The sequence below is a fragment of the Symphalangus syndactylus genome, chromosome 1 (genome assembly GCF_028878055.3).
Source record: "Symphalangus syndactylus isolate Jambi chromosome 1, NHGRI_mSymSyn1-v2.1_pri, whole genome shotgun sequence".
Lineage (NCBI taxonomy): Eukaryota > Metazoa > Chordata > Mammalia > Primates > Hylobatidae > Symphalangus > Symphalangus syndactylus.
This window is the reverse complement of record NC_072423.2, coordinates 114,700,030-114,723,253: the sequence shown is the minus strand read 5'-3', so window position 1 is coordinate 114,723,253 and position 23,224 is coordinate 114,700,030. Positions and strand designations below refer to the sequence as shown.

At 41.0% G+C, this 23,224-nt stretch overlaps 1 protein-coding gene and 1 long non-coding RNA gene across 3 annotated transcripts in view; one reads left to right on the top strand and one right to left on the bottom strand.

The window, feature by feature from the left end:
* Nucleotides 1-12,341: 12,341 nt before the first annotated feature.
* The window catches only part of LOC134731611 (uncharacterized), a 31,002-nt gene continuing 20,119 nt past the window's right edge, over nucleotides 12,342-23,224 (bottom strand). The window contains exons 2-3 of the long non-coding RNA XR_010114030.1: nucleotides 20,168-20,302; nucleotides 12,342-16,065 (exon numbers count right to left, since the gene is read on the bottom strand). This is a non-coding gene — a long non-coding RNA (uncharacterized lncRNA). The remainder of the gene's footprint in view (nucleotides 16,066-20,167; nucleotides 20,303-23,224) is intronic.
* On the top strand, nucleotides 14,214-16,262 carry CCR3 (C-C motif chemokine receptor 3). Of its 2 annotated transcripts, none has more exons than XM_055294684.2 (2): nucleotides 14,214-14,273; nucleotides 14,968-16,262. In XM_055294684.2, exons 1-2 carry the CDS (start codon nucleotides 14,249-14,251, stop codon nucleotides 16,044-16,046), a joined length of 1,104 nt encoding a protein of 367 aa, XP_055150659.2. In that variant the 5' UTR covers nucleotides 14,214-14,248; the 3' UTR covers nucleotides 16,047-16,262. The 2 variants fall into 2 exon arrangements, with proteins under 2 accessions (XP_055150659.2, XP_055150649.2); XM_055294674.2 differs by having other exon boundaries at nucleotides 14,214-14,282.

Sequence of the window (23,224 nt, the reverse complement as noted above, 5' to 3'; positions counted from 1 at the left end):
TGTCCAACAACGACAGACTGGATTAAGAAAATGTGGCACATATACACCATGGAATACTATGCAGCCATAAAAAATGATGAGTTCGTGTCCTTTGTAGGGACATGGATGAAACTGGAAAACATCATTCTCAGTAAACTATCGCAAGGACAAAAAACCAAACATCGCATGTTCTCACTCATAGGTGGGAATTGAACAATGAGAACTCATGGACGCAGGAAGGGGAACATCACGCTCCGGGGACTGTTGTGGGGTGGGGGGAGGGGGGAGGGACAGCATTAGGAGATACACCTAATGCTAAATGACGAGTTAATGGGTGCAGGAAATCAACATGGCACATGGATACATATGTAACAAACCTGCACATTGTGTACATGTACCCTAAAACCCTAAAGTATAATAAAAAAAAAAAAAAAAAAAGAAAATGACACTTCAATGTGTTGTTAACTGAAAAACTAATGAGAGAAATCTTAGAGATTCTTACAAGAATCTGCCTTATTGCAAAATGCCAGAAAAAAATGCTGTCCCCTGTCCTCTTTGTTTTTCTCCAAGGTGTAGAAATGGAAGTGAATGAATTTTTACAATCTCTTACGAATTAGCTGTTAAAAATCTAATGCATGTAGCTTCTTTACAGAAATCTCCAAATGCTTTTTAAATCTTTGTAACCTTCTAGGAAATACTATAATTTGTTGATTTCAGATGAAGAATGCTTTGTTATAATTTTAACTCTGCAGAGATGTCATTTGGTAATTGTGATTATTTATCAAGCTCCTACCATGTGCTTCATCTTAGCCAAAATTTCCACTGTAGACGGTGAAATTAGGGCTCAGGAAGGCTACATGACTCATCTATATGAGCCATAAGTGGGCGAGGTGAACCCGGTCTATCTGGTGCTAAATCCCAGGTGCCTTCTATTTCACCACTGGTGAGAACACAGAGTGCTAATTAAGGAGACTGGAGTTGGAATTCCCACTCCACCATTTAGTCATGTGTGAGTTTGGACAGGTCACTTGACCTCAATTCCCTTATCCACAGGTTAGGTGATTACCTGCATTGCTCCTCATTCTGGTCTACTGCATGGTCCCAGGGGGAGCAGTTTGCCTCGATTACACTGTGAATGGCACCCCACGGAGGCAGCTCTGGGATGACAATATCCCTATTAAGTTAAAAGGTCATTGTGGGATTTCCACCCAGAGAATTTATGTGGAATAGTCTGAAAACCCTCAAGCACTGATCTCAAATAAGGTAGTACCAGTACTATTACTCAAAATCCTTCAATAGCTCCCACATTTCCGTGGAATCTACTGTGAACTCGTCAACTCTTTATAATCTAGCGAAAACCAGCAGTCAATCTTATCTCCCTCCACTCTTTGCTCCATGCCCACTACCTCTGCCAGGCCCATGCGCTTCCTGTCTTCAGATGTCATCGACCGCCTGTTGGCATGTAATGTGATCTAGGGATAAAACTCCCCAGATAAAGTGAAAGGAGTGGAAGCCAGATGCACCACAATGGGCCTGCAAAATTCCACCCTCTGCCAGAGACCTGCAGGTGGCTCGGAATACTCTGCGGGGCTGGAGCTTCTGAATGTATGTCACCCTAACAGATGTGTATAATGTATTACACATTTTAAAATGTGTATGTGTGTGTATATATATTAATCTCCCTGGCTCTTGGCTCGTGGCATTAGAATGCAAGCATATCTGTTCCCTAATTTCATTCCTGCCTCCCCCTGCTCAGGGACCAAGCTCACCTCACCTCTTGGTTTTGGTAGCTCTACTTCCTTTTTCCTGGAAACTCTCCCTACTCCTTCCACATGGCCAAATTCTATTCATCCCTTGGGCCCTTTCTCTTCCATGAAGCTGTTCCCAGTCCCTTCAGCCCACATGGTCCTGTTTTCTAAACCCTGTAGAACTTGCATTTGACATCCCACATGCTGAATCAGAGCACAATGTATTATACTATATTTCAGACCACCCTGAGTGGCTGCCTCTTTCTCACTGAGAGGATCTGTCATGACAACTATGATAAATATTTTCATGACACTGTCCACATGCCACGCACTGGTCTCCACGTAATCCTAATTTATTTACTCCTCACACAGATCCTACAAGCTAGGCATTGCTACATCATTTTGCAGTAGAGCACGCTGAGGCACACAGAGGTTATGTAGCTTGCCCAAGGTGATATCCCTATTAAGCGGTAAAGGTAGGTTTTGCACTCAGGTGTCCAGCAGCAAAGTCTGAGAGATCTCATTATCACTGGAAAATTTTGTTTTAGCCAATTTGAATATGCTATATTGAATATGCTGTAGATTAAATAGTGAAATGTTTCTCTGGTTATGCTTTAACTATACTTGAGCATTCTTGATATTTTATCAGGTCTCTGTTGTCTCTGATCACCAACAAGGTTATAGACTCTTTAAGGGGGAAACTGAGCCCCTTCCTCCCTTTCTTCTCTCTCTCTCTCTCAAATTCTCTCCCTATTCTCTCTCTCTCTCTCATGCATGCATGCGCGTGCTCTCTCTCTCTCTGTCTCTCTTAGCCTCCTTCCTCTTTCTTTGTCTTTTGTTCCTATGTTTTCTTTATCATGAAGCATACAGCACAGTCCTACACACATATCAAATGTTTGATAAACACTTTGGTGCATTACACTCATTTGTCGAGTTAGTCCGTGTATCAAAGATCACATCATGCTTAGTCAGAGTTCTTCCCACAAATATTGGGTGAATACCTGCTCTGTGCCCAGTACCATGCTAGGTCCCAAGGGACACATCAGCACATACAGCAGGCACATGGCTCTGCCCTGTGATGCTCTGCCCTGTGACATGGCTCTGCCCTGTGACGCTTATGTCACAGTGGCATTCTACCCACACTTTACATTTGCTTAGCCCTGTATATTCTGCAGAGACTTTTCACATATTTATCTTAGTTGGTTCCATGGCAATCGTATGACTTAAATATCATTATTTCCAGTTTAGAGATGAGAAAGCTGAGGTCCGGCAAGTTAAAATTACTACCCCCAGCTTATGTAGCTGTGTATGCCACAACTGAAACTCAAACTCAAGTCTTTTAGACTTGTCTAAACCTTTGCAGCCACATTTTGCCACATCCAAGTGTCTATTGGACCCTGCAGAATAATTAGTTTATTCCTTTGCCGGGAAATTCTTATTTCATTCTTCTTCCTGTCTCCCGATAGGTCAAATCAATGCTTATTTAAGAATTATAAATCCCAGCACTTTAGGAGGCTGAGACGGGCAGATCACTTGAGGTCAGAAGTTCGAGACCAGCCTGGCCAACATGGTGAAACCCTGTCTCTACTAAAAATACAAAAATTAGCCCGGCATGGTGGTGCGTGCCTCTAATACCAACTATTCCAGAGGCTGAGGCAGGAAAATCCCTTGAACCCAGGAGGTGGAGGTTGCAGTGAGCTGAGATCATGCCACTGCACTCCAGCCTGGGTGACAGAATGAAATGCTGTCTAAAAAAAAAAAAAAAATTATAACAACCCCCCCACCACCAAAAATGAGCAATGCCAATGGGTGAAGAGCCCCTAAAGCAGCACTCATTGCAAGGATTTCTCAGGCGAGTAGTTAGTATGTGGTGTCAATCATGAAAAAGAAGAACTGCACCAAAGTAAGTATCTTTCTGAAAACTTGCAAAACTGAGAAGCTAGTCTGTTTAAAACAGGAAGTTATATACTTACCTTGTTTACTACTTTACTAATGTCTGTGATCTGATGGTATCTCTGTTCCATGAGTGGTGACGCCTAAGCTATCACTGGACATATCAAGGACTTCACTAAATTAGCAGGCGCCACTGGTCTTCTTGTGCTTATCTGGGCAAGAACTTATCGAAATACAATAGAAGTTTTTACTTAGAAGAGATTTTCAGGTAGGTGTCGCTTTTCCAGGAAAAGGGAGGTGGAACAAGGAGGGGTCCAGGCAGGTGGAAGTAATAACTTCCAACAGTGCTCTTGGATCTAGGAGGGAGGAGAAGGAAGGTACACAGCAATTTACAGGTAGTATGGGGCCAGAGTGGGAGAAAATATGGCCACATATCTCCATTTTCTTCTTGCTTTTTCTAATTTTCCCTTTCTGTCTCCCATCCACACGATGATATGTTTGCATGTAGCACTCACCCAAACTTGGCCCTTTATACCTCTTTAGTCAGTATCTGTGCCCATGTTCCCCTCCTATACTTTCACAAATTCTCAACTATTGTGTATATGACTGCTCCAAAGAGCTTACACTTAATAGCTTGTGTTTATTTATATTGACTTGTAAGAAATAGTCAGCGAAAATATAATTTTATATATATATGTGTGTGTATATATATATATACATACATTTTTATATAGATACAGTCCTCCCTCGGTATCTGTGAGGGATTTGTTCCAGGATCCTTGCAGATACCAAAATCCACGGATGCTCAAGTTCCTTATATAAAATGATGTAGTATTTGCTGATAACCTACAAATATCCTCCAGTACCCTTTAAATCATACCTAGATTACTTGTAATACCTAATATAACGCATACACAGCGCTTCATTCATGTGGAGTCAACATAGCACTTGCTGCCTGGCAAATTCAAGGCTTGGTTTTTGCAACGTTGTGGAGTTTTTTCCCAGATATTTTTGATCCGTGATTGGTTGAATACACAAATGTGGAACCCATGGATACAGAGAGCTGATTATATACATATGTGTGTGTGCATTAAGTATGTATGTGTGGAAATATATGTATTTACTTGAAGTTTTCATTGAAAATCCACACTAAGTCAAGCTACTAGATGAGTCAGTTGATTGATTTGGTGTCTTTTTTTCTGGGTGAATGAGGTTGTCTGTGTTAGAGGGTAGAGCTAGAAAGCCTTACTGATTCTTTTGGAAATGCCTGGATTGACAGAGGATGAGTGTTAACTTTGACAAGTACTTCAAGTGAGAGTGGTGGGAATAAGGGGTCTTCCACATGGATGTGCTATAAGTTGAATTACATTTTTGAAGTGCAGCTCTTTCCAGAAAGTGGTGATGATTACACTGAACCAGGCAGGATGAGTTAGCTCTTCTGGGAGAAGAAATATGAGCCCTTTGTATGACTTAATAAGAAAAAAGCAGATCTGTACAGCAGAATAAATTGGGTAAAGGGCACAAAGAGGTAAATCACAGAAAAAGAAATATGAATGACTGATACTTGTAGTTAAAAAAATCAGTAATGAAATAAATGTTAATTACAACAATAATGGCATCCCTTTTGCCCATCTAATTGGCCAAGTAATTTTTTCTTTCTTTTAGATCTTTTCCATATTGATGGATGCTTGCTGAAATGGGCACCATCACCTACTAGTGCCAAGAGTATATATATTGTTACACACTTTCTGGAAGCAATTTGACAAAATGCATCAAGAGACTTTGAAATATAATTCAATGTAGAAATTATGATTTGTGTAATATACCTTAAGGAAATAATTTTAGAATGCACACAAATATGTTTATTGCAGTATTATTTATAGCAGAGCAAATTGTGAATAACTTAATCACACAACAAAAAGGCTGATTAAATAACCATGATTATCTATACAATATGTTGGAATCATTACAAATTACATGTTTAAGTAATTTTTAGCCACATGGAACTAGGTGAAATATAAAGAAATTAAGGTATCAGAATACAAAATGATATAAAAAATGATATACAAAATGATTTACACACTTTCTGGAAGCAATTTGACAAAATGCATCAAGACACTTCGAAATATAATTCAATGTAGAAATTATGATTTGTGTAATATACATTAAGGAAATAATTTTAAAATGCACACTAATATGTTTATTGCAGTATTATCTATAGCAGAGCAAATTGTGAACAACTTAATCACACAACAAAAAGGCAATGGTTAAATAAGCATGATTATCTATACAATATGTTGGAGTCATTACAATTACATTTTTAAGTAATTTTTAGCCACATGGAACTAGGTGAAAGATAAAGAAGTTAAGGTATCAGAATACAAAATGATATACAAGTGTACTATCTTTGAACTTTTTTTGTGATTTGCTGTTATACATTAACAATGGTGTTGAAACAAGAACTTTTAAAGCTGATTTGTCTATAGCAGATTGGTTTAATTCACTGAATCATGCTGACAATGACATAAACCTTATATTTTGTGTTTCATTTATTATTACATCTGGCTTTTCAGGGAAATCAGGATGACTTCAGTCTTGGCTATGTGTTACGGGTGGTTGGCCTTGAGGAGTTTGGGCTGTAATCCTGAAAAACACAATCCTGAATGCCATAATCCAAAATGTTGAAATCCAGAAAGACTAAAATTTTAAATCCAAAAACCACAATCCCAAAATATTAAAATCCCGAAAATATAACTCTGAAAACAATAATTTAAAAGACATTTATTTATATTCCTATAGGTGGATTTATTTTGAAAAACTTATAAAAACACAACAGAACACTTCACAATAGGGAATAATATCATATATATATTTGCAAGCATAAACACTCAGGTATACTAACAACAGTCACAAGGGTATAACAGTTATGAGCAGTTGAATTTTATTCATAAATAAATAGGTCAAAAGTCACAATGTAGAAATGCATATCACTATAGTTGATAATTGTGTGCACCCAGCTTTATAAACTGTGGTCATCTGAAATACTGTGATGGACATCCTAAGTCTTTGGATGAGATCAATCAAGAACCATGATGGGTTACCACCACATCTGCCAGTTGCCCAAAGAGCCAAGACCTCGAGAAACTGTATCTTTCACAAACACAAGGCACAAAAAGGACATCTGTTTATTTATCAAGGAGGTCTTGACATTTGTACACACACACACACACAATGCTTACACACAAAGCTGTAGTAGTAATGCACTTTCAGGAGTCAAATTTGCAAAAAAAAATTGCATAAAACATAATAGAACTCTCTAAGTGTCTTTACACAGTTTATATCTCCACTACTGAAAATGATGCAAGATTAAATACATAGCATAGTGAATTGGCACTAGGGGTGAAGGAACAGAAGTGATACACAATTGAGTAACTTGGCAAGGGAAATTTCTTGTATTTTTTCCCTGTGTTTTCACTTCTAGGTTCTTCAAAACACTTGCTGCACTTGTATTTGGAGAGTCGTTGTGGTCTACACATTGCCTAAGTATATGCTGTCCATTTAAAAGTCCGCTTATTGCTTGGCTTTTGCAATTAAAGGATTGGTGCTTTTGTAGCACCAATAATAATTAACTTTAACATTTTTATCTTTCACCATTAAAGTAACCTCATACACTTAGCTTGTCCCATGCTTTTTTTTTTTTTTTTTTTCTGGGAAAAAAGTTTACCAATCTCTTCCATTGTGAGTTAAGGAAGAGTAATGGAATATTGTGATGCTCATTAGACACTTAAGATGAAATTTTGAGTAGGAATTTGGGTCAGGGCTTAAGACATCAATTTGAGAGTCCTTAACGTGTATTAATATTTAAAACCGTAATGGCTTATCATTCAAGTAAGAGGGATGATACTCAGCTTCCTCAATACCAAATCTATATTAGTCTGGGTTCTCCAGAGACAGAACCAATAGGATATGTATGTAGATATGTGAGATGGGATTTATTAGGATAATTGGCTCACAATTATGGTGGCTAAGAAGTCCCACAACAGACCATCTACAAGCTGGAGACCCTGGAATACTGGTAAAGTGGCTCAGTGTAACTCTGAAGGCCTCAGAAACAGAGAAGCCAATGTTATAACTCTCAGTCCTAGGCTGAAAGCCACTGAGTGGGGGGAGGTGGGTAGTTGTATAGTTCAAAGGCCGGTGAGCCTGGATTTCTGATGTCTAAAGCAACAGAAGAAAAGTCTGTTCCAGCTCTCAAAGACAGATCAATTTGCCTTCTGTAATTGTTCTCTTCAGGCCCCCGGCTGATTGGATGGTTCCTGTCAACCGTGAAAGCAGATCTTTCCCACCTAATCCACTGAGACTCACACAGTAATCTCTGGAAACACTTTCACAGACACACTCAATACAATGCTTCCCCAAGTTTCTAGTTATTCCTTTACCCAGTCATGCTGACACCTAAAATTAAGTCCACAGATCCACGCTTTGTCAAGTTGACGTGCATACACATCTCCTTAAGCCATACTTAATTTCCAAATGAAGAAAATAGCAAGTAACAGTTCTTCTTAACACGATGCAACTAACATTATGCAACTATGGTATGTACAACCAGAAACGCACTAATCCTTCCCCAGAATTCAGCTTTCAGGATTTCAACATTAGGAATTTTAATCTTTTAGGATTGTGATTTTGATCTTTTGGGATTTCAACATTATGGCATTTGGGATTGTGTTTTTCAAGAATATGGTCAGCACTGGGCCTTGGGACATATCTAAACTGTGGCCTTCATTTTTATTTTTCTTTAACAATTCCCCCCTTTTGGTCATTCTCTCGCTTGAACTGAGAATGTGACTGGCTATTACCCTTGGTTAGTACATGTTGTTTTCCTTTCTGTAGACATTTATAGGTCACAAACTAGAATCTCAGTAGGTTATGTTGATGACTCTTATTCATATAGTTTTGGTTTTCAATCCTCACAGAGATCAACTGTTGAGTTAGTGGCTGCTGACAAGCATTTAAGATCCTTGTGAGACTACATTGCATAAGGGATATTATCAATATGATTAATAGGAGGATAATACCAAGAGTCTGAAAAATACCCCAAAACCAACCAAACCAACCTACTTAAGAGCCAATATTTAGCCAATCAATTGTGCTTCCCTGATCTGGTAGAATAGTAGGATCTGATCTCTTAGATCTCTAAGATTTAGGGCTACAATTCCTGACTCAATGACATAGAAACAGCAGCATTTTAAAAAATATGGCTGTTTCACTCCAATAGATTTTCTTGGCTTGCAATTTGAATGTCTCTGGTAATGTCATTGGTGGTCCAGGGAACTTTCTGAGTGGCCGTTCAGCAACATGCACAAAAGATGTTCATATACAAGCTGTTGTGGTGATTTCTCTGAAGTTTATTTTAGGTAATTCAACTTCAGCTTGCAGGACTGTAAGGCTAGAAACAACCCTAGTTCAAAACTGTCAGAAACCTGTATGTGTCAGAGTCTTTCTATGAATTTCATGTCATTTTGTACCATAAGGTATTTGCAAAAGCTTTCAGGAAAGCACCAGAGTAAAACAATAACTGCTGTGGATGAACAATGGTCTAAAATGCCCCTGAGAATTTACTATAATGCAGTCGAAGAAGAAATTTGGTTATTTCTGTGATATACAACATTTTGGCTGATAAAATATATAAAACATATGGCTGATATACACATGGCTGGTAAAATTATACCAGGACATATCTGATATTTAGGAAATTCATATAATTTCTGAAACACATATTAATAACATATATCTATACAAATATAACGTAAAGAAGATTTAACATTATTTCTTATTTGGCAGTTCTTCCCATGCAATGTAATATATTAAATAAACTTAATTAGTCTAACATCTCTCTTTTTATAATATAAGGAGAGAATAAATTCCTTTGAGGTTTTTCCAGAGGCTCTCTGCAAAATTCCAAAGTTAGCTTAAGGTAAAAAAGACTGTACGTAGAATTGATTTAGGAAGGTTGTCAAAAATGTCAAAAGATTTAAAGCACTTCATTAAATAGGATCATAGTTCACTGTGAAACAATACTTAGGTATCCATTTAGCCAAAGTGACAAGTAAAAGGTTTCAAAGGCAAATACAGAAAGTTACATAGTTGTATTAGTCCATTTTCATGCTGCTGATAAAGACATACCTGAGACTGGGCAATTTACAAAAGAAAGAATTTTATTGGACTTCCAGTTTCATGTGGTGGGGGAGGCCTCACAATCATGGGGGAAGGTGAAAAGCACGTCTCATATGGCGGCAGACAAGAGAAGAAGAGCTTGTGCAGGGAAACTCCCCTTTTTAAAACCATCAGATGCCGTGAGACTCATTCACTATCATGAGACAGTCCAGGAAAGACCCACCCCCATAATTCAATCACCTCCCACCGTGTGTCTCCCATGACACATGGGGATTGTGGGAGTTACAATTCAAGATGAGATTTGGGTGGGGACACAGTCAAACCATATCATTCTACCCCGGCCCCTCCCAAATCTCATGTCCTCACATTTCAAAACCAATCATACCTTCCAAACAGTCGCCCAGAGTCTTAACTCCTTTCAGCATTAACTCAAAAGTCCACAGTCCAACATCTCATCTGAGACAAGCAAGTCCCTTCTGCCTATGAGCTTGTAAAATCGAAAGCAAGTTACTTACTTCCTAGATACAATGAGGGTACAGGCATTGGGTAAATACAGCCATTCTAAATGGGAGAAATTGGCCAAAACAAAGGGGCTACAGGCCCCATGCAAATTCAAAATCCAGCAGGGCAGTCAAACCTTAAAGCTCCAAAATGATCTCCTTTGATTCCATGTCTCACATCCAGGTTATGCAGATGCAAGAGGTGGGTTCCAATGGTCTTGGGCAATAGTTAAGAAAACAAAAATGAAAAATCTTAGTTCTTGTAACAAAAGTAACTCTATTTTCTTAAGTAATCAAAGATCTTGATAAAGACAACATGAGGCACAGGAAATTATTTTGATGAGAAGTAAAATCTTTTTTAGGCAGATTACTTAAAAGGCAGAGAAAACACTTTCATTACTCTTATCAAGAGTAGACTAATAATCCAAGAAAATGTTGTGGTTTTTCACAGAAAGAAGACCAAATTCTAGTTTTGCATCAGTGTACTTTGATATTGAAAGCCCATTTTAAAATCCTTGTAATAAATTCATTCAATTTTCTCCAGTTTAACCACATAAGATTCTCTCTCTCATTCTCTTTCTCTCCCTCCTACTTTCTATGTTCATTTAGCTTTTGTTCTTTATTATCCTCTTTTTTCATGTTGAAATAACTTTTAAATAACCTTCAAAATAGATCAAAATCACGTTCCCAGGTATAAAACCTTGATATTGTAAAGTTATCAATTCTTCCTAAATTTATTTACAAATGTAACACAATTCCACCCAAACTTATGTTTTTATAAGTGATTGACTAGGTGATCCTAAAGTTTAATAAAACAAATGGCTCTAACAGGTAAGACATTTGGAAATACATAATGAAAGGGAGTTACATAATAAGATCATCTATGTAAATCATCTGATAAATCTACAATAAAAAGTGTCTCTAGCACAGAAATAAGATATCATTACAAAATCAGATTCAGGAACATTAAAGAATATATGACAAAGGTGATATTCAAGCCCAAAGGGGAGAGGATGGTTATTCAACACATAGTGTTTTAAAATTTGTCAGATAAGAATGGAGAGAAGGAGGCTCCTCTGACCCCAGGGAATGTGAGAAGAGACACAGTGGTTATGAAAGGAAGCAGTCACACCTGTGGGTCCCTACCTTCCCCATCAGAGCTAGGGGGCATGGAGCGCTCTCTGCTAAGATGGGGACCCCCAAGGAATGTCTCCCTGCAGGGCACTTCCTTACCAGATGGGATGGCCAGTGCGGTTAAGTTGGTGGTCAGGCAGAAAAAAAAGATCTAGTTTGTACTCTTGAGAGTTCCTCGGTTTGTTCATGGCATGGACAGGGAGTCAAGGAGCAGCAGCCTTGCCTCAGTGCCTACCAGTGCAGGAAAAGGTGCATAGCCTGGGCCAGGGCCAGGGCCCTGGTGGGGGCATAGTGGTAACAGAGAGGGCTCTCCGTTCCAGCCCAAGGAAGACTAAGAATGAATACCTCATGAGTCTATTAGCTACAAACCACCACAGCAGGTTCCAGAAAAAGGCTCAGGGTTGGGACCAGGTCACCCCCACTCAGCAGACACCAGTCATATAAATCAAGGACCAACAGGAGACAGGAACACCCCCTTCCCACTCTGCCCTATGTCTCAAGTTGTCTTCCTCCAGATCTCTGCCACCATCTTAGAAAGGACCACTGAAGGAAGAAACTGAAATTATAAGCTGACAGCATAAAGAGGATGAGTAAAACCTAAAACCATTGTTCGAATGAATGAATCAAGAGAAGTTTAAACCACTTTGGACTAAAATGTGTGAATCCTTTTTCCTGCTATCCAGCAGATGAGAGGCTGGTAACAGAGACCAAAATAGTTTGGAGACTAAAGAATCATTGCACATTTCACTTCTGAGTTGTATTGTGAGTAATTTTAGTTGACCTCATGTTTGTAAATCTTGCACATAGGCATCCATATCTGCACAGAGAAATGTTAACAGTGGTAAATGTTGCATGAGGAGATTGGGTGATTTTTACTTTTGTTTTTGTGCTCTTCTTTTTTGTTGTTCTTACTTATTTATGATTACCCTATCATTTTCCAAAATGCAAAAGGCCATTTTGAAAGCCTAATTCAAACCTCTTGACTATTTTATATCTAAATATTCATCTTGATTGAGACTGGGTAGACAGATGAAAACCATATCAGGTTTTTAATTTTTTTTATTTTTGAGACGGGGTCTTATTCTGTCACCCAGGCTGGAGTACAGTGGCGTGATCACAGTTCACTGCAGCCTCAACCTCCTAGGCTCAAGGGATTCTCCCACCTCAGCCCCCCAAGTAGTTGGGATCACAGGTATGTGCCACCATGCCTGGCTAATTTCTTATTTTTTTTGTAGAGAGAGGGTCTCACTATATTGTCCAGGCTGGTCTTGAATTCCTGGGCTCAGGCAAGCCTCCCACCTGGGCCTCCCAAAGTACTGGGATTACAGGCATGAACCAAGGTCCCCTGCCCATATGAGATTTTCTATCTCTGATCCCATGCAGCTAGTAATCAAAGACTTGGCTGCTGACTCTGGAGGACCTGCATGCTTTCTTGAGCTTTGAACTTTAGTGCTAAAAGCTCATAGGCAGCCCTGAAACCCAAACCAAAACGTTCTATGGTTTATCATCCTGATCATGTTGATTTTATAGAAATAACACATGAATTAAAGACACTACCCTCAATTTGAGCAAAACTTAAGTACTTTTTTTAAAGTTTGACCTGTTTTTAAATCACTATTGGAGAAAAGGAAAATAAATACAAATAATTAACGGTGAATACAGGCTACTATACCTTTGTTCTCCAGAATAAGCAGTTCTGTTCTTTTCTTGCTTTAGATGCTGAAGTATAGAAGGACACTCTCTATGATTGTACATGTGTAACTGACAAAATGTGTATTTTTTTTCTCAGCTGCTATGGATTGGATTATGCTATTATGAATAAGAATGCTGATAGGAGCACACACAAACCATTTGTTCCTCAAGTCCATTTTCCTCCTCAAAAGCCTGGAACGTGCTGTTGATCAGTGGGAGATGTACCTGGACAGACCCATGAAAAGAGATCAACAAGGTCCACCCGAGGGACCCTATTTTTCCTAATTTCATTTGAAATGGCTTCTAATTGTCCTTCTTTCATTCCTGCTTCCTACCAGTTTTACAGCTTTTTCTGGTTTCAAATGTGAACTCACATACACTCTCATTTATCCTCATGACAACCCCAAGTGACCCAATGGTCTTCACTTTGGATATAAGTAGAGGAGGCTCTGTGTTAAGGGCTTGTCCAAGGCATGCAGCTGAGAGGCGCTAGGACTGGTCCATTTCCATCTCTATTCTCACTGACTTTGACCACACAGAACCCCAACATGTGGGGCCTCAGTATTCGATCAATTATTCTATTAAGAAGCAAAAACAATTCCCTGCATTGGCCCCAGTTATTAAGCATTTCTCAGATTTACCTTGAGAAACGCCCATCAGCCTGTGTATTCACATCTTCACCCTTGTCCCTTCCTGCTAGGACGGAGAAAGTCAGTTGGATGCCCTCTGAGGAACCAGTGCATGGCTTAACTGTCCTTCTACCACTCCTGCCTTATCTGTTTTCTATTTTCCTCCTTTTCCACCGAAGTCTATAATCTCAAGAAAAGCAGGCACTAGCCTTAGGGCTCCTGGCCTAAGAAATACCGAGTCCAGTAAGAAATCCCATTGACTGACCCCTCCTGCTTACCCTTTTGTGAAGGAGAAGCTCCCAGGGGTTTGCTTTTGGCACATTACCAGCCTAACTCAGCATCACCAGGAGCAGGAAAAGGAAAGTAACCTAAACCAATGCTGCTTATAATTGTAATTATTGTAATAGTTAATTACTGTGATTGTACATGTGTAACAGAAAAAAGGTGTATTTTTTTCACAGCTGCTGTGGATTGGATTATTCCATTTGGAATAAGAATGCTGTTAAGAGCACACAAACCAGGTTCCTCAAGTCCATAGCAAATTTTTCAAAAGTTAAATTTAAAAATCACTACATTCGAATCTAGTGACAGGAGAAATGGACATGGATAGATACTAAAGATCTATCCCAAATTTTATATTTACTTGTTAGAGGATTTTGGACAAATTACTAAATTTCTTCAAGGTTCAATTTCCCCATTAACTATAATGAATGGCACATCATTATGGGCCCTGGAGAAGCATAGTTACTTGAAATTGTAATAATCATTGTTATTATTATTATACATATTTTGCTTTTAAATGGATAAGGATTTTTAAAGTATATATAAACTGTAAAACATAAAATGCAAAATGTCATGAGACTGTAGTAATAATAATGATTATATTGTTATCATTGTCCAGCCTGTTTTTTCCTATTTTGTATTTCTTCCTTGAAATGCTTTCAGAAACAGTATCCCCATTCTTCACCACCACCCCACAACATTTCTGTTCCTTTTCCCATCCCGGGTCATGCTGACTTTGAAAGCTTCAGCTCTTTCCTTCCTGAACCCCTCTCCTGGCACTTCTGATATACCTTTTGAAATTCATGTTAAAGAATCCCTAGGCTGCTATCACATGTGGCATCTTTGTTGAGTACATGAATAAAGCAACTGGTGTGTTTTACAAAGGGTGATTATGCTTAATTGTGGGATTGTATTTTTCTTCTTCTATCACAGGGAGAAGTGAAATGACAACCTCACTAGATGCGGTTGAGACCTTTGGTACCACATTCTACTATGATGACATGGGCCTACTCTGTGAAAAAGCCGACACCAGAGCGCTGATGGCCCAGTTCGTGCCCCCGCTGTACTCCCTGGTGTTCATTGTGGGTCTCTTGGGCAATGTGGTGGTGGTGATGATCCTCATAAAATACAGGAGGCTCCGAATTATGACCAACATCTACCTGCTCAACCTGGCTATTTCGGACCTGCTCTTCCTCTTCACCCTTCCGTTCTGGATCCACTATATCAGGGGGCATAACTGGGTTTTCGGCCATGGCTTGTGTAAGCTCCTCTCAGGGTTTTATTACACGGGCTTGTACAGTGAGATCTTTTTCATAATCCTGCTGACGATCGACAGGTACCTGGCCATTGTCCATGCTGTGTTTGCACTTCGAGCCCGAACTGTCACTTTTGGTGTCATCACCAGCATCGTCACCTGGGGCCTGGCAGTGCTAGCAGCTCTTCCTGAATTTATCTTCAATGAGATTGAAGAGTTGGTTGAAGAGACTTTTTGCAGTGCTGTTTACCCAGAGGATACAGTATATAGCTGGAGGCATTTCCACACTCTGAGAATGACCACCTTCTGTCTCGTTCTCCCTCTGATCGTTATGGCCATCTGCTACACAGGAATCATCAAAACGCTGCTGAAGTGCCCCAGTAAAAAAAAGTACAAGGCCATCCATCTCATTTTTGTCATCATGGCAGTGTTTTTCATTTTCTGGACACCCTACAATGTGGCTATCCTTCTCTCTTCCTATCGATCCATCTTTTTTGGAAATGACTGTGAGCGGAGCAAGCATCTGGACCTGGTCATGTCGGTGACAGAGGTGATCGCCTACTCCCACTGCTGCGTGAACCCGGTGATCTACGCCTTTGTTGGAGAGAGGTTCCGGAAGTACCTGCGCCACTTCTTCCACAGGCACATGCTCATGCACCTGGGCAGATACTTCCCATTCCTTCCTAGTGAGAAGCTGGAAAGAACCAGCTCTGTCTCTCCATCCACAGCAGAGCCGGAACTCTCTATTGTGTTCTAGGTCAGATGCAGAAAATTGCCTAAAGAGGAAGGACCAAGCAGATGAAGCAAACACATTAAGCCTTCCACACTCACCTCTCGAACAGTCCTTCAAACTTCCAGTGCAACACTGAAGCTCTTGAAGTCACTGAAATATACACACAGCAGTAGCAGTAGATGCATGTACCCTAAGGTCATTACCACAGGCCAGGGGCTGGGCGGTGTACTCATCATCAACCCTAAAAAGCAGAGCTTTGCTTCTCTGAAGAGTTACCTACATTTTAATGCACCTGAATGTTAGATAGTTACTATATGCCGCTACAAAAAGGTAAAACTTTTTATATTTTATGTGTTAACTTCAGCCAGCTATTGATATAAATAAAACATTTTCACACAATACGATAAGTTACCTATTTTATTTTCTAATGTGCCTAGTTCTTTCCCTGCTTAATGAAAGGCTTGTTTTTTCAGTGTGAATAAATAATCTTAAGCAACATAATGGCATGCCATTCCTGTTCTAAATATTCTTCATAGTTTGTTGATTTCCTGTTCACACTGAATGACAAAATTTCCCGTGGGTGATTCACAGAGCCCTGAGAAGTGTGCACTGTCCTCTTAATGCCAATCTTACATTGCAGAGGAGGCCAGGGGCCTCCTGTACATATGAAGTAGCCCGGGTATGGAGTGGGGAGGTGTTGGGCTTGCAGGGACTCTCGGCACCTGCAGCTCAGTGGCCCTCAAACTTGTCTTCAGAAGCACCTGGAAGTTGTGTGAAAACGTGGATGGCTGGGCCCCACCCAAGAGTTCCCGATTCAGCAGATCTAGAATGAGACACAAGAATGTGCTTAGCATCACCAGCAAGTTTTCAGGTGATGCTGATGATGCTGGTCCTGGAACCACGCTTTTAGAACAACTGCTCTAGCTAAAATGTCTGGACATTCTAGAGCCATCCGTAAAATTGCAGATTTTAGTGTCAGAAGGAAATGTAAAATACCCTTGTGATCTAGGCTCTGCCAAGAAAAATCACCACCCAGGACAGCATCTATATGTCAGTTCATTGTAAACCAGTTGGTTTAGTGGGTCTTTCTACTCCATCATTTTTATTTAGTTGAGCTTTTCTTGAGTGCCTGTATTTAATACCCTGCCCTAGAAGCTATGGTAGATACAAAGATGAGTATGACTTTGTGTGAGCTACATCCTAAGGAAGAAAACATGCAACTTATGATGTAAAAGTATCCCCCCCAAAAAAGAAGGAATGGCCCAGGTCTCCATTCCCTTTGGTTCTGCTTAGTTATGGCTTCTAGGGGAAGTAAGTTCTAAGCTTCTGATTAACTTATGCCTCTCAGTAGAGCTCATATGACTGTGCAGTGTGAGCCTTGCCAGCTGTCCATCCAACAGCTGTCTGTTAGGTGATCTGGACAGGGTGCACAAACACTGCTTCAGGTTAAGCGAAAGATGCAAAAATGTGTAAGAAAAGCACAATCCCTGCCCCTATGAAACCTTCAGTCTAGTAGGGGTATAAGATGGAAACAAACAACTCTGGTGCAAAGAGGTAGACACTCAATGCTATGCCTGGGCCAGGAAGGGAAAAACGACCTCTTGCGGGAACCTGAGGGGAGGAAGATTTCATGGAGGAAGTAGCTTTTGAGCAGTTTTCTGAAAGAAAGGCAGGATTTAGAAAGGGAGAGGATTTGGGAGAAGGCAGCTTTAACCCAAGGGAATGCCCCATCCAAAGGGGAGAGAGGAGGGTATGCACATTTGTGGACAGGAGGGTAGCATGGACGGGGAGGGTGGGCCATGAATTTCACACAAAGGGAGCTATGGAAGGGTTGAGAGCAGGGGAGAAAAACAATGTAGGAAGATACATCTGGTAACACATAGAGCATGGAGTGGAGGCCTCAGAACGATGCAGAAGGGAAGTTAGGAGGTGAGTGCAAGTTTGGAGGCAAGGAAAGATCAGCAGCTGGTAAGAGAGGTTCCAGGAGCACTCAGGAGAATTTGACCAAGAGATAGCATGAAGGATGAATTAAAGCACTAGGAGTGATATATGGCTGAGTGCAAAAATCAAAGGGCAGGGCTAGGCATGGTGGCTCACGCCTGTAATCCCAGCACTTTGGGAGGCGGAGGCAGGTGGATGATGAGGTCAGGAGATAGAGACCATCCTGGCCAACATGGCAAAACCCTGTCTTTACTAAAGTACAAAAATTAGCCGGGTGTGGTGGCAGGTACCTGTAATCCCAGCTACTCAGGAGGCTGAGGCAGGAGAATCACTTGAACCTGGGAGGCAAGGTTGCAGTAAGCTGAGATGGCGCCACTGCACTTCAGCCTGAGTGACAACAGCAAGATGTTGTAAAAAATAAAAAATAAATAAAAAAATAAAAGGGCAAAGCAGAGTGTATCATATGCTTAAACACACACACACACACACACACATGCACACACACAGACACACACACACGTTTTACTCTGTACTTAGGTGTATAGACCATCTCTCTAAGGATACAAAAGAAACCAGTACCAATATGGGGTGGCTGGAGAACAGGAAAAGAAGCATAACTTTTTGTGCCTTCTGGATTTTCAATCATGGGGACATACTGCTCATTCAAAAAATAAATACAACCTTAGAATGATATAAAAAATAAAAGGCTAGGCTGCTATGGAGATGTTCAGAAGTAGGCATAAGGAGGCATACCAGCCATAAGGAGATTAGAAGCCTCCTGCCATGAATTAATCCTGTGACCTGGCACAAATTATTTGGCCTCTTTTGGCCCCAATTTCGTCATCCATATAATAAAAAAGTTGGATTAAATCATCTCTAAGGCCCCTCTGTGGCCCAAGTAGACTCTAATCTTGCTAAAATGTTAGCAGCTGGAGGCTCTAAGTTTACAAAATATATGATAAAAAAAAAAAGTAGGAGAGGAGTGGTGGACAAGCCCACAGCATTACCTCCACTGGTCGTGAGGCCAGGCATGGTTCCCACTGTTCACTAAGGGGTACTCAGGTTTTGTTCATTCATTTGCTCATTTACCATTCAGCAAACATTTGCTGAGCATCCACCATGTTCTTAGCTAAGTTCTGAGGAAACAAACAAGGGCACACCCACAGGTGTCCAATTCAGTCTGACAGTGAGCTCCCTGGGGATGTCCAATTCAATCTCAACTTGGATGCTGCCTGCAGGGGGCTCACCATCAGACTGAATTGGACCCTGCTCTTGTCCTCCACTGCCAGAGTTCATGACCATGCCTTATAAAGGAATTACCAATGCTTGAATTCAACCCAGATGAAAGTTCCACGTGAAGACCAGAAGACATTTTTTACTTCCCAATCCAACGCTTGGAGAAAGGGAATGCATTCTCTTGGCCATGATTCCATCCATCCTCACCCTCTGGCGAGTGGCCTGGACTTTTTTCACTGTCATGCCTATCTGAGAGCTCTGCGTGGCCGACACAGGATGTGAGCTCTGGAACACTCTAAACCACGCAACGCGAATCTCAATTTGGCTAGGACGCTTTGAAATTATTCTCTTTTTTGTGGTTCAGCCAAAATGTAAATAAAACAATCATTTAAAAACTGAACTATACATCACTGGTTCTCTCTTGCATTATGAAGTTGCATCTGCCCTTAGGTAACCACAAGTGCAGGATAGAGATGCTTGTTCATACCATACTCCTCTTACCCTTGAAAGCTTTTAGGAGCTTTTTGACTCACTCAAACTTCACATAACCAAATCATGAATTGGTGTGTGCTGCTTTGTTCCCCAGCCCAGCTCTGTTCAAGAACTACAGAAATACACTGAGCGAAATGTTCTGTATCTACACTGTCCAATATGATCGCCACCAGCCACATGCAGCTATTGAGCACTTGAGCACTTGAAATGTGGCTTAGGTGGCTAAGGCACTGAGTTTTTAAATTTTATTCAATTTAAACTACTTTGGATTTAAATTTAAATGGCCACATTGGTAGTGGTGTAGCACTAGATCCTTCAAACCTGCCTCTTGACCCCTCCTCTACCTATGCATCCAGCACCCTGTAGCCCTCAAACACATGCCCTGAATACTGCACAATAGGGAAAATGCTGGTGATGCAAAATGAACGAGATCCGTTTCTAGAACACTCACTCACCATTCAGTGGAAGAGACCCACCTGATTCCTGTGGCTGTAATGAAACATGAGGGGTGCCTGAAGGACACTGCTGCAGAGAGTAGGATGGAGACATTGAAGAAAGGTGCACAGAGAAGGTGTCTTTCTGCTTAGATGGGGTTCCTCCAGGCACAGACCCTGAGCAAGGATTTGAGAGCAAAAAGTTTATTTGCAAAGTGCAGGAAACTCCAGTAGGGAAGTGAGGAAGTAAAATAGGGAGGGAGGAGAAGATGCAAACAAAGGTACATTATCCAGCCATTTTTCACAGGGGGTGACTGGAGTTAAAGCCACTAGGGAACTCTGGGAGACAGTACAACACACTTCTCCTGATTTGAGGGCTGAGGGAGTTGGAGTATTTATAATCCACTCCTGTCAGTCATTGGCTGAGGATTGCTCCTGGGGAATGTTAATCCCCAGCACTTCCTGCTGGACTTGCTGGGGCAGGAGGCCTTCCCAGCTTTGGAGAACATTCCTGGGGCAGCAAGATGTAGATGCTGGATGTTGGAAGACAGTTGTGCATGCTTGGTTAAGGCTTGAGAGATAAAGCATTTGCTATGCATTTGAATTAGCGTTAGAAAAGTTTTTCATGAAGCAGAGGGTGGGAGTGAGAGTAGCATCCAGGCAGGTGGGTCAGTTTGTTGGAAGGTGCAGTGGCACAAAAGTGACCCACAGATGCCTGCTCTGGTGATGCCTAGTGTGACATTGGGCAATGACAGATGCCCTTGAATGTGCCTCGCTGTTTTCTTCCCTTGCTGCTGTACTCCTCTTCCTTTTGTTCAGCATCATAATCTGCTATTTCAGAAGATGGTCCCTTTCCAGCTTGAGTTCCTGAGACGTTCTCCAGATTCCAGAGCTAAAATTCTAAAGGCTTCATATCTCCTGAACAAAGCAGTTTCTGGTCCTTTCTAGCCTACGCACTGTGAAAAACTTCACTGAGGTTTTCGTCCACTTCTTGCCAGGTAAATCCCCAGTGTAGTTAGGGTCACCATTCTTTTGCTAGTCTCTGACTTAATCCAGGGCTTGGACAAGGAACTGCAGGACAAACCTGGCCCACTGCCTGTTTTGTAAATAGAGTGTTACTGGAACACAGCCAGGCTCATTTTTTTATGCATCGTCTGTGACTGCTTTTGCACTACTATGAGAGTTGAATAGTTGCAACAGAGACTGTATAGCCCACAAATCCTAAAATATTTACTTTTTTATCCTTTACAGAAGAAGTTTCCTGACTCCTCATAATCCACAGGACTTGGCTCTCCTCAGCCATGAGGAGGAGAGGAGGAGAGAGAACGGGTTGTTGGGGGGAAAACTTGGGGTGTGAGGTGGTCAAGCCACTTAAGTCCCCAGGTTAGTTTTTCCTTGAGCCTGGATGCAGTACAAAGCAAGCAAAATAGGGTTCAATTGTATATTAGTCAAATGTTTCTCACTAATGCAAAACACTAACAGTATGCACCAAGATATATTGGAAGTTTTTATTGAGGCAGTAGGATCCCTTAGATACTGTATCCCAAAGTAGACTATAAGGTAGTTTCCAAAGGAATTGTAAAAACAGATTTCACAACTCTTGAGACCCCCTCACTTGTAAGGGGGACAAAGGGATTGGATTGATTGATGAAATTAAGGAGGTATTTGAAAAGTTCTTTGTAGAGGGCTACTGGTATTCAGGGGTGCCTGCTTCTCACCTTAAGCCTGGTGAGAGTGATGCCAGTGGCACCACCTGAGAGCTCAGTAGGAGTCACCAGAGTTAAAGAAGCACCACGCATCAGCATCTGACTCACACCCAGGAAATCTGGAGACAAGGAACAGGCCAGCCAGCTGCACTGGGGGTGGGGTGGAGGAGAACTGCCATTACTTTGGGAGGGATCTATACTGCTAGAGATGATTTTGGCCACGAACGTGGAATTCTTTACATGGGCCAAATCCCAGAGAGCTGACTGGAGGATTTCCAATCCTGCCCGGTGGACCCCAACAGCATATGTGTACGCAGTGGCCTGCCAAAACGACAGGATGATGGGAGGTTGAAAGCCAGGGAAAATGCATTTTTTAAAAACTCACAGGAGTTACGTTGAATATTTCGAGGAATGACGCCAATGACCCTACCAAAGCAGCCCATGAGAGAAATGATTAAGTTGTAAACATCCACCAGCCCCAGAAAGGGTGACATCATCTTATGACAGGACCAGTCAAACAAGAACTTTCCTAACACCAACACTTTTTTCCTTCCCAGCTCCCACACAGTGAGAGGGTGAGAATCCATGCTTAGCAAACTGGGCAGGGGTCAAAATGCAGGACAGAGAGAAAGACAGACAGGGTTGTGCCCCACTCCTCTCTCCCACAAGTGGTTATCCCTCAGCCAGCTGGGTGAGCTGGGAAAGTGGGGAAGATTTCAGTGTCAAATCAAATGGAGTTTTGATTATTATATGGGGATCAGCTTTTTAATTTTTGAATTCAAATTGTTCTTTTGTGACCTCAAATGATCCTGGGATTTTTTGTACCTAAGCATAATGACGAAAGCCATGGGACTACCGGAATTTTCATTCAGGGATTCAAGTATAGACGAACTTCAGCCTCTAATTCAGTTTAAAGAGATAGTGAGGGACAAAAGTAAAGTTTACATCCCATGAATTCCACCAGTTCAGTATACGGCTGGCAAATCCAAGCTCCCAAGTTTCAGCTCTCTGAGATCACATAGGCTTACATGAATTGACAGGACTGAACTGCAGGTCTTCAATGAACAAAGAGACACGAAAAACCCTTCAAAAAAATCAGTGAATCCAGCCGCTGGTTTTTTGAAAAGATCAACAGAATAGACTTCTAGCCAGACTAATACAGACAAAATGAGAGAAGAATCAAATAGACACAATAAAAAATGATAAAGGGGAGACCACCACTGATCCCACAGAAATACAAAACTACCATCAGAGAATACTGTAAACACCTCTACACAAATAAACTAGAAAATCTAGAAGAAATGGATAAATTCCTGGGCTCATACACCCTCCCAACACTGAACCAGGAAGAAGTCGAATTCCTGAATGGACAAATAACAAATTCTGAAATTGA

Bases quoted from the DNA above. Each gene is read 5' to 3' on its own strand.
- CCR3 (XM_055294674.2), top strand. From the start codon at position 14,249: ATGCTGTTAAGAGCACACAAACCAGGTTCCTCAA. The intron at 14,283-14,967 runs GTCCATAGCAAA...CTTCTATCACAG, and splicing joins ACACAAACCAGGTTCCTCAA to GGAGAAGTGAAATGACAACC.